The sequence below is a fragment of the Nannospalax galili genome, unplaced genomic scaffold (genome assembly GCF_000622305.1).
Source record: "Nannospalax galili isolate Female #2095 unplaced genomic scaffold, S.galili_v1.0 scaffold101, whole genome shotgun sequence".
Lineage (NCBI taxonomy): Eukaryota > Metazoa > Chordata > Mammalia > Rodentia > Spalacidae > Nannospalax > Nannospalax galili.
In genome coordinates, this window is record NW_008345700.1 from 1,388,256 (window position 1) to 1,401,061 (window position 12,806).

The 12,806-nt window shown below is 55.3% G+C and overlaps 2 protein-coding genes across 5 annotated transcripts in view; both read right to left on the minus strand.

The window, feature by feature from the left end:
- Nucleotides 1–421, minus strand: part of Mxd4 (MAX dimerization protein 4) — an 11,798-nt gene extending 11,377 nt beyond the window's left edge. The window contains exons 1-2 of one of the 2 annotated variants that reach the window (XM_029567693.1): nt 200–421; nt 16–115 (exon numbers count right to left, since the gene is read on the minus strand). In XM_029567693.1, the coding sequence (XP_029423553.1) occupies nt 16–115; nt 200–419 (320 nt within the window). In that variant the 5' untranslated portion in view covers nt 420–421. The remainder of the gene's footprint in view (nt 1–15; nt 116–199) is intronic. The other variant, XM_008841842.2, reaches the window with a different exon arrangement.
- A 5,627-nt stretch (nt 422–6,048) lies between these two features.
- Nucleotides 6,049–12,806, minus strand: part of Zfyve28 (zinc finger FYVE-type containing 28) — a 128,357-nt gene continuing 121,599 nt past the window's right edge. For 2 of the 3 annotated variants that reach the window (XM_008841843.3, XM_008841845.3), the window contains exons 9-13: nt 11,316–11,467; nt 10,462–10,578; nt 8,941–9,045; nt 7,978–8,081; nt 6,049–7,508 (exon numbers count right to left, since the gene is read on the minus strand). In XM_008841843.3, coding sequence (XP_008840065.1) covers nt 7,377–7,508; nt 7,978–8,081; nt 8,941–9,045; nt 10,462–10,578; nt 11,316–11,467 — 610 coding nt within the window. In that variant the 3' untranslated portion in view covers nt 6,049–7,376. The remainder of the gene's footprint in view (nt 7,509–7,977; nt 8,082–8,940; nt 9,046–10,461; nt 10,579–11,315; nt 11,468–12,806) is intronic. The other variant, XM_008841844.2, reaches the window with a different exon arrangement.

A 12,806-nucleotide genomic window follows, 5' to 3' on the forward strand; every position in this document is an offset into this window, starting at 1 on the left:
AGGGAGGGGCGGTACCTGTTGTTCGGGGCCTTGCGCACCAGGCCGGCCGCCTTTGTTTTCTTCCTGGCGAAGTCGCCGTCGAAGGGCAGCACCGAGGCGTAGCCGTGCTCGGCCTCTGCGGACACACGGGGCGGTCAGCGGTCCCCCGCGCCCGCCTGCCCGCCGCCCGCCCACCCGGGCACAAAGGGGCGCGCGCTACCTCGGTCCCTGCGCTCCAGGTACTCGGCCGCCTCCAGCAGCAGGAGCAGGGAGTTCAGCTCCATCCTGCCGCCCGCGCCTGGGACGGCGGCGGCAGCTGCCCGGCGCGCTCCAGCCGGCTCCGCTGGCCGCCCGCCCCGCGCCTGGCGGCACACTTGCCTGACTCCCGGACTCCTGCGCTCGGCCGCCACCCTCAGCCTCTGGCCCTCAAATTGACACATACGGATGATTGGCATCCTGGGCTGCCAATCGGCATCGGTACTCTGGCCTTGGGGGCGGGCCCTGGGCCGGACTGCGGCCAATGGGGACTGGCCGTGCGCCTCAGGCCTGGCCCAGAATGTTGACAGATGCGGAGCTGGGCACGGATAGGCCGGCCCGCGGTAGTAACAATTTAGAAGCCCAAGCTTAGCAACAGCACGTGGTGGCCCGGCCCCCGCGCTCACTGAGTGGTGGCCGCCGTGCATGTTAAGTAGGCACCGCGCGCCGATTGGCCGGAGCCGTCTATGTAAATTGCGGCCGAGGACCAATGGCCTGCGGCCGGGCGGGGGGTGGGGGGGGATTGCCAATGAGGGCGCTCTGGCAGGACAAGTTGCCGGGAGGAAGCGGAGCGCGGCGGGACCGCCCGCAGGGAGCTGGGGGCCGGGAGGACGTGGAGTGTGTCTCGGGAGACCCGGGCAGGATGCGCTTCGTCGTGTCCGTGCACGGCGTGCGCAGCGACCTGTAGCCCAGGGTCAGCGGCGCCCCGGATTTCGCGGAGGGAGAATCGGGCATCCGGACCTGATTGGGGCGGAAACAGGGGTCGCGCTTAGGGCTGCGGACGGCACCTGTGCCCTGGGCGCACACAAAGTGGCTTCAGGGAAGGCCGACCTGGGGAGAGAGGTACCTCAAAGCCAGGCCGCTCCGAAGCTGGCAGAGCCGCTCCCTCAGTTTCCTGATGGACTTGAGGGCTGGAAGAAAGGTCACCAAGCCTAAGGGCCCCAAATCTGCCGTCACAGGTGGGAAGGGCCCGCGTGTGCTGTGTGGTCTGAAGGGTAGGGGCATTCCAAGAGCCAGTATCGGGGGGAAAGCTACTTTGCCCTACTTGGAAGAGGCAAGTTCAGCAAGCTCTTGGCTGGCCCGCCACCCTAAGCCCTAAAGCCCTGGAACCCCCCCTCCCCCAGTCCTCACCAGTCTGTAAGCCCTTAAAGACCTGGACCCCACCCACATCCCCGCTAGTCTGTAAGTGCACAGGGAACGGGCAACTCCAGGTGCTCTGCCCCCAGGACCCCTTGAACTCTTCACTGGATTTAGAGGTTGAGAACGGACCAGCAGGCTGGAGGGTTCTGTAACATACGGTCTTGACAACATCCCCTAAAATGGAACGAGGCTACTGCTGCCAACACAACAAAACTATTAATGCCACAGCACTTTACTGAAGGATCAATACTTCCTTGTGGGTCTCCGTGTACCCCATATGCAGATAAGGAAACCTGAATGTCTCCTGGAAATAACAGAAAAATGGAGGTTGGTGCTCCCACACTGGTTACCCAGGGCTGGTACAGTCAATCTGGGCGTGTGGAAACCAGAGCCTCCTCCCTCCCAACCCGGGTGTGAGCCACAGATGTCTGACCTGTGGGGCGAGATTAAGAAAAACAGGTGCTCCAGTGGAGCCCTACAAAACCCAGTGCGGAACCCCATGCTGCGACAAACAGCCCTAGATGACATTAAAATAATTTGGTATTGGCTGGGGAGCCAGATAGAGCAGGTTCGCCTGGGGCTGCCCGGAGCTGTGAGGAAGGAGGACGTCCATCTCTAGGGAGCACGAGGACACAGGCTGAGCTCTGGGGCCCCGAGAGCTTAACTCCTGGGTGCCAGCAATGTGAAGGGTCACCTGGGATATTAAAGCAAGACCTCCTGCTGCCTCCTTCTGTTGGGGCGGGAGGTTTCAGTGCAGGTGCAGGGTACAGGTGCTCAGGGTGGCTTAACTGCTGCCTCCCAGCCTGGGAAATTTTTAATCTCGACCTAATACACTCCCTCCTGCCAGCTGTACCCAGGACTAAGCATTTTCTGGAGCCTGAGGGTCTCTCCCTCTCCAGGAGCCCAGGAGAATTGGGTAGTGGAGATGACCGAGGGGCCAAGCCAGGAGGCTGCAGGCTGAGCTGGATCTCCAGGGGAGATCTGGAAGCCACCTCTCAGGTACCAGTGTGCAAGTGCCATGTGCTGCTGGCCCTATTTGGGCCAGGAGAGTCTCTACAACCACAGCCTACAATGTGTGAGATGGGGCAGAGGCACAGGTTCCACAGAGTGGCTGGGGTTTGGGAAGAGGAAGCAGCAGGCTGCCTAGCCGACCAAGACCCTCATCTGTATCTCAGCTCTCCTCCTCCACCATTCCAAGTACTGTGGCCTACCAAATCCTTCCCTGTCCCTTCTCTGGACAAAGCCCAGATCTTTCTTGTGGGAACTGCCAAGTCCACAGTGGGGCAGAAGGGAGACATTATGCACTCTGTAGTGTGCTGTCCATCCCCCCAAGCCCTGTGTTCCCTTACAGGTCTGGAAGAAAGAATCTGGAGGGACTCCCCCAGTTCTGGAAGGAGGACCAGGAATCCCAGTCTGCCTGTCTTTCCTGGTCGAACCTCCCACCCCAGTTTCTTCCCTGGCTATAAATGAAGCTAACACCCACTTCTGGGGCATCTGGAGGGTGGAATGAAGGGGGTTTGGTCCAGCATGGGGAAAGGCTGCTTGCTCCCACCCAACAGAGTCCCGAGAAACCTTTATGAGACTGCTCTCTCATGTGGTGGCACACACCTTTAATCCCAGCACTTGGGAGGCAGAGGCAGGTGGATCTCTGTGAGTATGAGGCCATCCTGGTCTACATAGTGAGTTCCAGGCCAGCTGGAGCTACAGGGAGACCCTGTCTCAAAAAGACAGAAGGGGGGGGGGCACAGAAAGAGAAAGAGGAAGAGGAGGAGGAGGAGACTGCTCTCACATCTCTTCCCAGGTACTTTGGCCCTGTTTCCTTTCTCTGGATCCAGGGTCATCAGTTTCCAGTAGACAATCCACTCATACCCCTCCCCAGGTTTGGGAACATTGTCCACGTGTCTTGAGGGCCTCAGCAGAGCATCAGGGAATGCTATACATTAGTCAGGACAGAAAGGTGAGGCCTATTCCACCACCTGCCCCCAGAGGCCTGGCCCTGCCCCCTCCTCTCCCACCTTTGGCCTCAGTCACTGGAGCAGACACCCTGAAGCCACCAATCCCCAGCATCCTATTTTCCCCACCCCTTCCTGGCCCACCTGCCTGAATACTGCAGCCTGCACCTGCCTCTCAGATCCATAGGGAACAGCTCCAGGAGGACAGGTCTGGGTCTGAAGGATGGTAGGATCAGCAGATTCTGGAAAGCCATGATGAGCCCAGTCCCCTAGAAGCCTCTGTTCCCTGCACTGAGAGGCTGGTGGTGTGCCCACACCAGAAAGAATGTATGAAGTTTCTATCTGAGTTCCTCCCTGACAGCCTCTCTGGATTTTAGTACGGTCATGAGAAGTTGGCTCTCTGATTCTCAGTTTCTCTAACTATGAAATGAGTGTGGTAGCCTCCAGCTCTTGGGGGGAGGTGACACAATGAAGAGTGCATGGAAAGCCCTAGGCAAGAGCAGGCTAAGCACAAAGGGGTGCCGCAAACCAGTAAGTGCTGCAAACCCCTGGCCCTGCCCATAGGGAAATGGAGCCTGAAGGAGCAGGCCTGCCCAAGTCACAACCGGTCAAAACCTGGGGTGGAGCCTCTGGCTGCCAAGCTGGCCAGCCACAAAGCACCAGGCCAGGTCTCTGAGCCCTTCCAGAAATTTGACATGCAAGAAATGCTGTCTCCACGAAGACGACGGGAAAATCAAAATGCATGAAGATGTAATTAACTGTCTGTGGAAACTAACAGAATGCCAACATTTTTAAGTTTAAAACAGTTAATTGTATAGGTGAACAATTAGTGGGGTACATTTTTTTTTTCTTTGCAGTGTTTTTCCTACTAGACGGATGGGCCCTGTACTAGTTAACTATTTGTACCCTAAATGAATTTCATAGCTAAATGGTCCAAATCTTTCAAAAGATTTCACAGAAGAAAAATTTTTTAAAAAAGAAGAGGGACGTAGGTGGATGCACTTGCTGCCATGGGGTCTCCGTGGTGGGGAGGGCCAGAACCTCTGGCAGCTGAACCAACTCGGCTTTGGCCAAGAGGCACAGAGAGGGCCCAGCATGACTCTGCCTCTGCTCCTGGACCCATATGGCTGTGGGGTCCCTCCTTGGAGGTCTCCCATGAACCACAGACGCTCTGCTGTGGCCAGTGGGTGTTGTGGGTGGGAGTTGGCACTACTTTCGCTCAAAGTTTCTTAGATGTGGGCCTGGGAGGATGGGGATGGCAAGAGGTGGGTACATGGGTCCCTTTTGCTTCCCCCAGCTCCCTCTACACACTTCTACAGCACCAAATCCATAGAGGCCACAAAACCACCCAATCCGGAATGCTTCCAGCCCCCACCACAACCCTAGCTGTGAAAGGCACCTAGTGCTAGCCTGGACCCTTCTTCCTGGCCTCCCAGAGCTATGAGGGCATAGTCTGCCTGCCATTGCCATGACAGTTAGGCCCCTGTAGAACCTACAACTCATTTGCAAGATCCAGAAAACTAGGGCATGGCCACAGAATCTGGCTATGCTAGAACTCTGTCTGGACTTGGGGTACACAGTCACCGTGGGGTGCCCCTGCAGAGAAGCAAACCCTAGAAGCCAGGCAGTACTGAGGAGCCACCAGGGTGCCCCCTGGTGGCTATTAGAGGCTGCAGCCAGCACTCTGGCTGGGTCAGGGCCACAGGGGAGTACTGGGAATCCCTGCCTTAAACCCTTCCCTCCATTTACCTCCAGAACCATCATTACCACAAGAACACTAGAGTCCTTCAGAGTCCCATGCCATGTCACACACCCCAGGGTCATCAGTTGTCCTGCTTATGGCCAGCTTTTCTCCACTCAGCCCAGGACTCAGCTGAGTGTAGAGATGCCATGCTGCCTCCAGCTGCACCTGGGGTCCTCAGGGGAGGTAGATAGAGACGGAGGACGAGCTAGCTGTGATGAAACACAAACATGAGAGGGGAGCACTAATGAAGCCTCTTGCTATCTCGTGAGTATAGGTGGAGTGGGGTGGGGCCACAGAGCCACTTCTGTGGGCACTGAGGTGGGGCTCCTGCTTCTCCCCATCCATGCCACCTCTCAAGTTCAGGCACAGCAGTCTCTGCCCTAGACCTTTATCTTGCCAACTTGAGCCATGTGGCGCTGTAGGCAGTCTGGCCTTTGAGCACCTGTGGGCCCCTGCCTGTCACTGGACTCTGGGATGGGGATGCTGGGGAATGCCCAGGGCCCTGTCCCAGGACAATGTATAGCCAGAGAACAACGAGAACCCCGCTGCCAGCTGCCAAGCACTGTGAGGTAGTCGTGGGCTAACAGAACTCCCGAATCCCAAGGGCGGCTCCCAGTAGAACCAGCTGGACCCAGTGCTTCCCAGTTCTTTACTACACTGGACACTTCTGCCTCTTGATGAACCTCCTTGAAGCACACAGTCAGCTACTGTCTGACCTCCATGAGCCCTGCCTCCTACCTGTGGTCACCAGGCACCCACCTTCAAGGGATTGGGCACCCAAGACCCATAAGCCCAGGCTCCAATAGTAGATGAGGACTCAGTAATCATGACAATCCTTGCCTGAGCCAGTGTCCTACATTCTCTCCAGGGTACAAGGAGGCAATCCCCAGGCTGCTAGTTATCACAGACCTGAGACCAATTTCACCAAAGTGGAGTGGCCAAAGACACTATCTCTGCCCCTCCCTCCTGAGCCCCAACACAGGCCAGAAGCCTGGGCTACAGAATGGGCAATGGTTGGGGAGCCAGCCATCCTCACAAGAGCACCTGGGGAACTAGGCACTCTCGCAGGCTTGCAGGGGGAAAGGGTGGCCACTCCCCTCCTTGAGGCTGATTGGAAGGCAAGGTCTACCCTTCCAATATCCCCAGAGTATAGATGCTCAGCCTCTCAGAGGAGAAGCCAACACGGACAAGAAGTCAGTATTCACAGAAGACAGGAGCGCGTGTGCAATCCTTAAATAGATTTATGGAAATGGTTTCGAATTACAGCATTTAGAAAATAAAAATAATCTCCATACATAATATTCCCTCTGTTATATACTCTTTGCCCCTCACAGAAGCCATTTTTGTGCATGTATATTCCACTGCTGAACAGCAATTGGATTTCGTCCTATAAAAGAAGCAGTAGGTGTGTCATCTCTCTAAAAATAAAACTGTAATCGTCATTGCAATGTGAAGCCTGAGATTGAAGCCTGAGGAGGTGTCCAAGCATCTCAGCCTGTCCTGGCTGCTCTGAGGTCTGAGGAAGTGAGCTCAAGTCCAGGGGGTACAGAGGGAAAGAAGAAAACATCAGCCTAGCGAGGGGCAGCCTGGTGAAGCCCAGGCCCAAGAACCTGGGAGCTCAGCCTGTGGGTGTGAGTAGGTGTCAGCCCCTACTCGGCCAGCAGGTGGCAATGGGGCAGATGCCAAAGGCATGTCTGCTTCCCCCAAAGACCCCCCCCACTGGGTCTGCTTCCCACATTCCCCCTCCAAGAAGAAATGAGATGTGTGTGTTTAGTGGGCAGTGGCAGGGCACTGGGGAGTAAGGTGGGCGGAAAGCAGCAGGAAGTTCTGCTGATTCTGGGGTTTGGTGCCTCTTCACATCTGTTTCCAGATTCTCAGCTACACACTTGAGTGCACAGAATGGGCGCTGTCCTACCTAGTACACACAGCTTGAGCAGAGCTCCAATGGATGGGTAGGAGACCCCAACCCTGTCCTGGCAGGCACCCTGCCTAGAAGCAGCGACCAGGCACCCCTGGGTTCCTTCTGTGGGTAGAGCTGACCTCCTGTTGGCCCTCATGCCAGGACTGGTGGAGAGGCCAGGGAGAGCAGACAGAGGCTCAGGACGTTCTGGAGGCCAGGCAGGACTGCAGCCGTAACAGCTTGATGTGACGCAGTGAGGCCCGCCCTCCTGCAGCACAGCCTGGACAGGGCACAGAGCAGGTGCAGCACCTCCTCCTGAAGACCCTGGACAGGATGCAAGGCAGACACAGTTCTTCTGTCCTGGAGTCCCCAGCCCTGCACAGGCTGGGGAGCACTGAGCACAGCATCACATGCCTGCCTTGTCACTGTAGAATGGTGTGACGTGGAACATGTAGCAGTGTGTGCACACGCGGACGGGCTTCACCTGCCCGTAGCGGGGCAGTGGTGCTGAGTGTGAGGAGCAGCGGGAGCAGAAGATCTGGAAGCCAAGGAGGGGCAGTTGGCAGTGAGCAGGCAGGGCCTTAGCCAACCCCCTTACACAGCCCTCCAATCCAAACCAGGCAGGGCAATGGTGTGTGGGAGTCTGTTTGGCCCTGACCCAGCAGGCTGTGGAGCTGAGGCTTTCAGGAAACACTGGGCAGGCCCGGCCCCAAAAGGACAGGCTTCCTGAGAGTATCTAGGCTTTTTTCATGGCCACTACAGACTCCTGCTTAAACCCTCTGTCCCCTCCCTGATCTTGGCTTGAAGTGGCCAGGACTGAACTCCAGCATTATCCAAGCATGTCCCAATATGCAGAGTCAAAGCTGAGCCCAGGACTCAAAAGGGTATCTGCACAATGTTGCCAGCCTCTCAGGACATCAGCCCTGACTTCCAAACCCTGATGCTGGATCTGGGGACAGCCCTGACACCACCCCTAAGATGCTGGGAGCCAGTGGGGCCCCACCCACCTTCCCACAACTGCGGCAATGGTGCTTCCTACGGATGACAGTGAAGGGCGCTTTACAGGCGGTGCAGAAGCCGCAGGCCTCATCTGGTACCCACTCAGGGGGGTCTGTCACAACAAGAGAGGGGTGCATCAGCAATGCAAGGCAGGGGAGCTGAGGGGAGAGGTAGGGCGGAGGCCTGGTTGGCAGGAAGATACCTCTGATCCCACTCCTCTGGTCCGGCCCTTGACTTGTCAGTACTGCCAGTGACTGATTAGAATTTCAGTGGAAAGTGTCATCTGGCAATCACACAACAGCTGCAGGCCCTAGGGCGGGCATTCTGGACCCAGGATGTAGGATGGCAGTGTCCACCTTGGTGTTCATGCCCTAGCCAATACCTGGCCATCTCTGGTCAGCCCTATCTGCTGCCATCTGGCTGGACACCAATCCAGGCCTCTGTGACCCAGGGATCCATTTAACAGTCTGCCAACATCCTCTTCCACAGGCCCCTCCACAGATGTGCTGAAGTGCCCTCAAACAGTCCAGGACCCCTCTCCTTTCATAGCCAAGCTTCTTGGCCTCCAGCCCACTCCAAGAGGATGCCACATGACTTGCTTAGTCTGCAGCTGCCTCCCCACCAAAAGACAGTTCTTGCAGCCCCACAGCCCCCATTAATGTCCCAGGGTGTCCCGAGGCTGCTATGTGAGACTCCTTTGGTGCAGCCAGTCAATCCCTGCTCCCCACCCTTTACCTTGTGTCTACCAGGATGAAATGCTAAATACATGGCCTGAGGTCCTGTAGCAGCAAGGGGGTTGTATATACTGAGTACCAGGTTTGGGGTACAGACTGGGGGGCTACCTCCCATAGGAAGCTGTACCCTCCAATGGCCTGGGTGCCTGGGTATGGACGGAAGCTGAACACCATGTAAAGTAGCCCGTTCTGCTCAGAAGACAGCATGCCGAGTCCATATCAGAGCTTCCCACATACCTTCAAAGTCCCCTTCACGGGTCTTGGCTGCCAATTCTGTGGAAGACATGGTTTCCTGGCATAACGCGCAGTCCTCCAAGGCTGCACTCCGCAGGGTCTGGGTTACTGGAAGAGAGAGGGAGGCCACGGGCTTTGGTGGGAAATAAAGTAGATGTAGAAGGTTGTTCTCCCCAGGGGTGAGCATCTGGGTGCTCCCAAAATTTCAGGTTCTCCAAGTCCCCTGACCATCTCTTGGCACACAGAACAAGTCACCTCAGCAGGTGGGGTGCCAATACTGGCAAAGGTGTTCCTGTCTAAGGGCCCTTCTTTGTACAGTGTGGTGGACTGTGGGGCACACAGTGGCTCCCCTACATAGGGATCTAACCCTGAGATCCCAGCACTGAGTGGTCAGATTCCCTGGCCTATGACCCCCAAGGCAGGTGGACTCTGAAGCCCAGCATCTGAGAACCATGTCTAGAGTGTGGTCGAGGGTGCAGTCCTCATCACCACCCTTTCTGAGTCATGATTTCCAGGAGGCAGCCCTGCCTGGATTTCCAGGCGGAAGGTGACCAGGTAGCAAAGCTGGTTGAGGTAGAGGCTTCTGACCAGCAAGAACATGCCCTGTTGAGCCAGACTTCCCAAACCAGCTGGGCCCTCCCAGGTACCCAGATACCCCCATGATCAGAAGCTCTGTGCTAAGACGTAGCTCCTTGAGAACAGGAACCTCAGCCTAGCACCAGGAGTCTAGCCCCCTTTCCCAGCAGGGACCCTAAAGGGACAGAGTGCAAACTCCTGTCCTGTGCTTGTCAGCTCCTGTCCTGACACCTTCCTTGCCAAGTTCCTGTTTACTTGTTATGTATGCAAGGCATGCACGTCCATGAAAGTGTGTACATGTATATATACCTACATATAAATGCGAGAGCACACATATATGCCTGCAGTGTGCTGCGTGTGTGTAAATGTGAAACAGATCTGCCACCGTCCCATGGGGAGATGGGCACATGTCCCCTCCACTTCACTCGAGCTGGCCTGCGGCTACTTTGTCAGATGGGTAAAACTAATGCTGTGCCTTGTCTGGTCATCTGGTCTAGTCTAAAATGGGAGGGCAGGTCCCCAACTTCTGCAGTTAAAAAGTTGGACCACTTGCTTTAGCCTCTGCAGGGGTCCAGAGCCAGGACCCCCCTGAAAAGAGGCATGGGGAGCCACTTCTCCAGGCTACACACTCATCTCCCCAAGTTGACAAGCTGGCACGTTGGTCTGGCAGACCCTGGGGTGTGTGCTTGCTTGCCTTGAGGTGATTTTCTGTGTATGCCCTTCTTGGGGCCTGGATGCAGTGGCTGGCACAAGCCTCACCACCTGCCCTGCAGGGGCACTCACTCACTCTCTTCTTTTTTAGAATATTTTCATGTGAACATTTTTTATTTAGTATTTTTATTTAATGTGTACAAGTGTATTGCCTGCATGTGTGTAAGTGTATCCATGTTGTGCAGTGTGCACAGAGGCATCGGATCCCCTGGAAAAGGAGTTATGGAGGGGACTCACCCTTCTTTAACTTTTCTTTGTCATCTGTCTCTGGCTTGGTGGCCATAACCTCAAACAGTGTTTTGAGAATACTTCTCAGGTCACTGGCATAGTTCGTCTGCAGCTGGTCAGCCACACCTGATGGAAAAGTGACAGAAGGACAGAAGGCTAGGCTGAGCTGGCCACACCATGAGGTTACTGCCATGTCATGGATAGGTCCCACCCAATGCTCATGGATGAGCACGTCCCAACCCCCTGGGAGAGGATTCACTTGCCATAAGTACAGACGCAGGATCCAGAGGAGATGGGAAGGAACAAGTGTTTCCTGCTGGCTTCACCACAGCGGCTCTCATTAATATGCAACTTATCCACAGGTCGCAGCCACCTCCCCTCAATGGTCCTGACTGCTTGCCAAGAGACACCCATAGAGCCCCCCCCACCCCACACCGTGCCTATAGCAGCACCTTTCACCATCACAGAAACTCAGGCATCCAGATGTATCCATACTCCAGTGGCACAGTTCCTCCAGTACCCCAAACCACACTGAATAACTTTGACTGCAGGGTCTCAGAACAGGCCCCACATGGCCATGGATCCCAGAGTAGATCCCACTATGAGGTGGTATCCAGGGTCCAGCTGTTCTCCCCACCTGAGCCTGTCACCTCTCGCCACCCCTGGAGGAAAGTGCTCCCCACCTTCCCCTGCAGAGCTCCTCCTCCCTCCCTGTGGGGCAGATCTAATCCTGCCCCCAGGATTGCTCTACAGACCACACTGCCCCTCAGCCAGGGGGAGGCTGGGCCTGCCCCCGCAATGTTGCTCCCCTGCAGCAAGCCCCTCATGTTCTCAAGCCCATGTCATGGGCCCAGAGCTCCCACCTGAAATGCAGACAAACAGGCGGTGGATCAGGTCATGGCTGCTGTGGAACCTGGACCGGATCTTCTCTCTGGTGGCCATGGGAGTGACAGGCATAGCTGCAGGAGCCACATCCAGCCCGGTCTTGTCTAAGGAGCAGGAAGCAGCCAAGGAGCTGATGCAGAGAGAAGGAGAGGCAGGGAAGGTGGGTGGCGGGCACAGCAAGGGGCCTCCAGAGCCTAAGGTCAGTGGGTTAGGGCAAGTCTGTCCTCAAGCTCCCACTGCAGAGTTGAGTTGCCCAGATGGGACATTTCTTATAATCAAATGCCATCAAGGAGGAGGCAGCCACCTGATCAGAATGAGAGATTGGAGTGATATGACCATAGGCCAAGGGACCCCTGGAGTCCCCTGGAGCTGGGAGAGGCAAGAAGGAGCCTCTCTGGTGACTCTGGAAGGGAGAGTAATCCTGCTGGATTTTGGCCTTTTAACCTCTAGACCGAGACACATTTCTGTCAGTGTAGACCACCCACTGTGACACTTTGTTATAGGAGCAACAGAACACTCATACGATCTCTTCTTCTGGACACATGTCCCTCCCCTTCCCTCCATTCCCCTCTTCACTAGCTGCATCCTAGTTTTGTTAGATTTGTTCTTTAAGGCTTCACTGTAACTATGTAAAGGCGATTCACAGATGAATATCTGCCAATTCTGGATTCCATCTGCCCCAACTCAAACCAAAAATTAGCAGCCGGGGAGACGGCTCAGGGATTAAACCAGTTGCCACATAATGAACTGGACTTTGGGTCCCCAGAAATCCACCTAAATGTTGCGTGGGTGAGGTGGCCCACCTGCTATTCCAGCTGCACAGGGTGGCAGCAGGGAATCTCCATCAAGCTCTGGGCTTGATTGAGAGACCGACTCGATCAGTAAGGTAGATGAGTGACAGCAACCTGGCAGCCTCCACACGCATGTGCACACACACAAGCACACATGCACACCCATACCCACATGCATTCACACCACATACACACATGAAGAAGTGGAAAAAGGCCAAAACTTCACACTAATGACCTATCTTCTGCCCTCTTTGTCTTTCTGTCTCACGATTTGAGAAACTCCCTCAGATTTTCCTTCCAGTTTTACCCTTGACATTTTAATATCTGCTATCAGGTTTCTAACATTCTGTTCCTTCTGTGGTTTCCCATATATAAAATCTTTTTTATTAAAAATTATTTTGGTGTGTGTGTGTGTGTGTGTGTGTGCCCCTGGAGGTCAGAAGAGGGCATCAGGTCCCCTGGAGCAGGTGTCACAGGCCTTTATGATCCTTCAGATGTGGGTGTTGGGAACTGCTCCAGTCTTCCAGAAAAGAAATAAGCACTCTTCTTTTTTAAAAAATTTATTATTTTTATTTTATGTATATGTGTGTATTGCCTGCATGTAAGTAAGTGCACCCGTGTCCTGCAACGCCCACACAGGTCAGAAGAGGCCATCAGATCCCCTGGAACTGGAGTTAT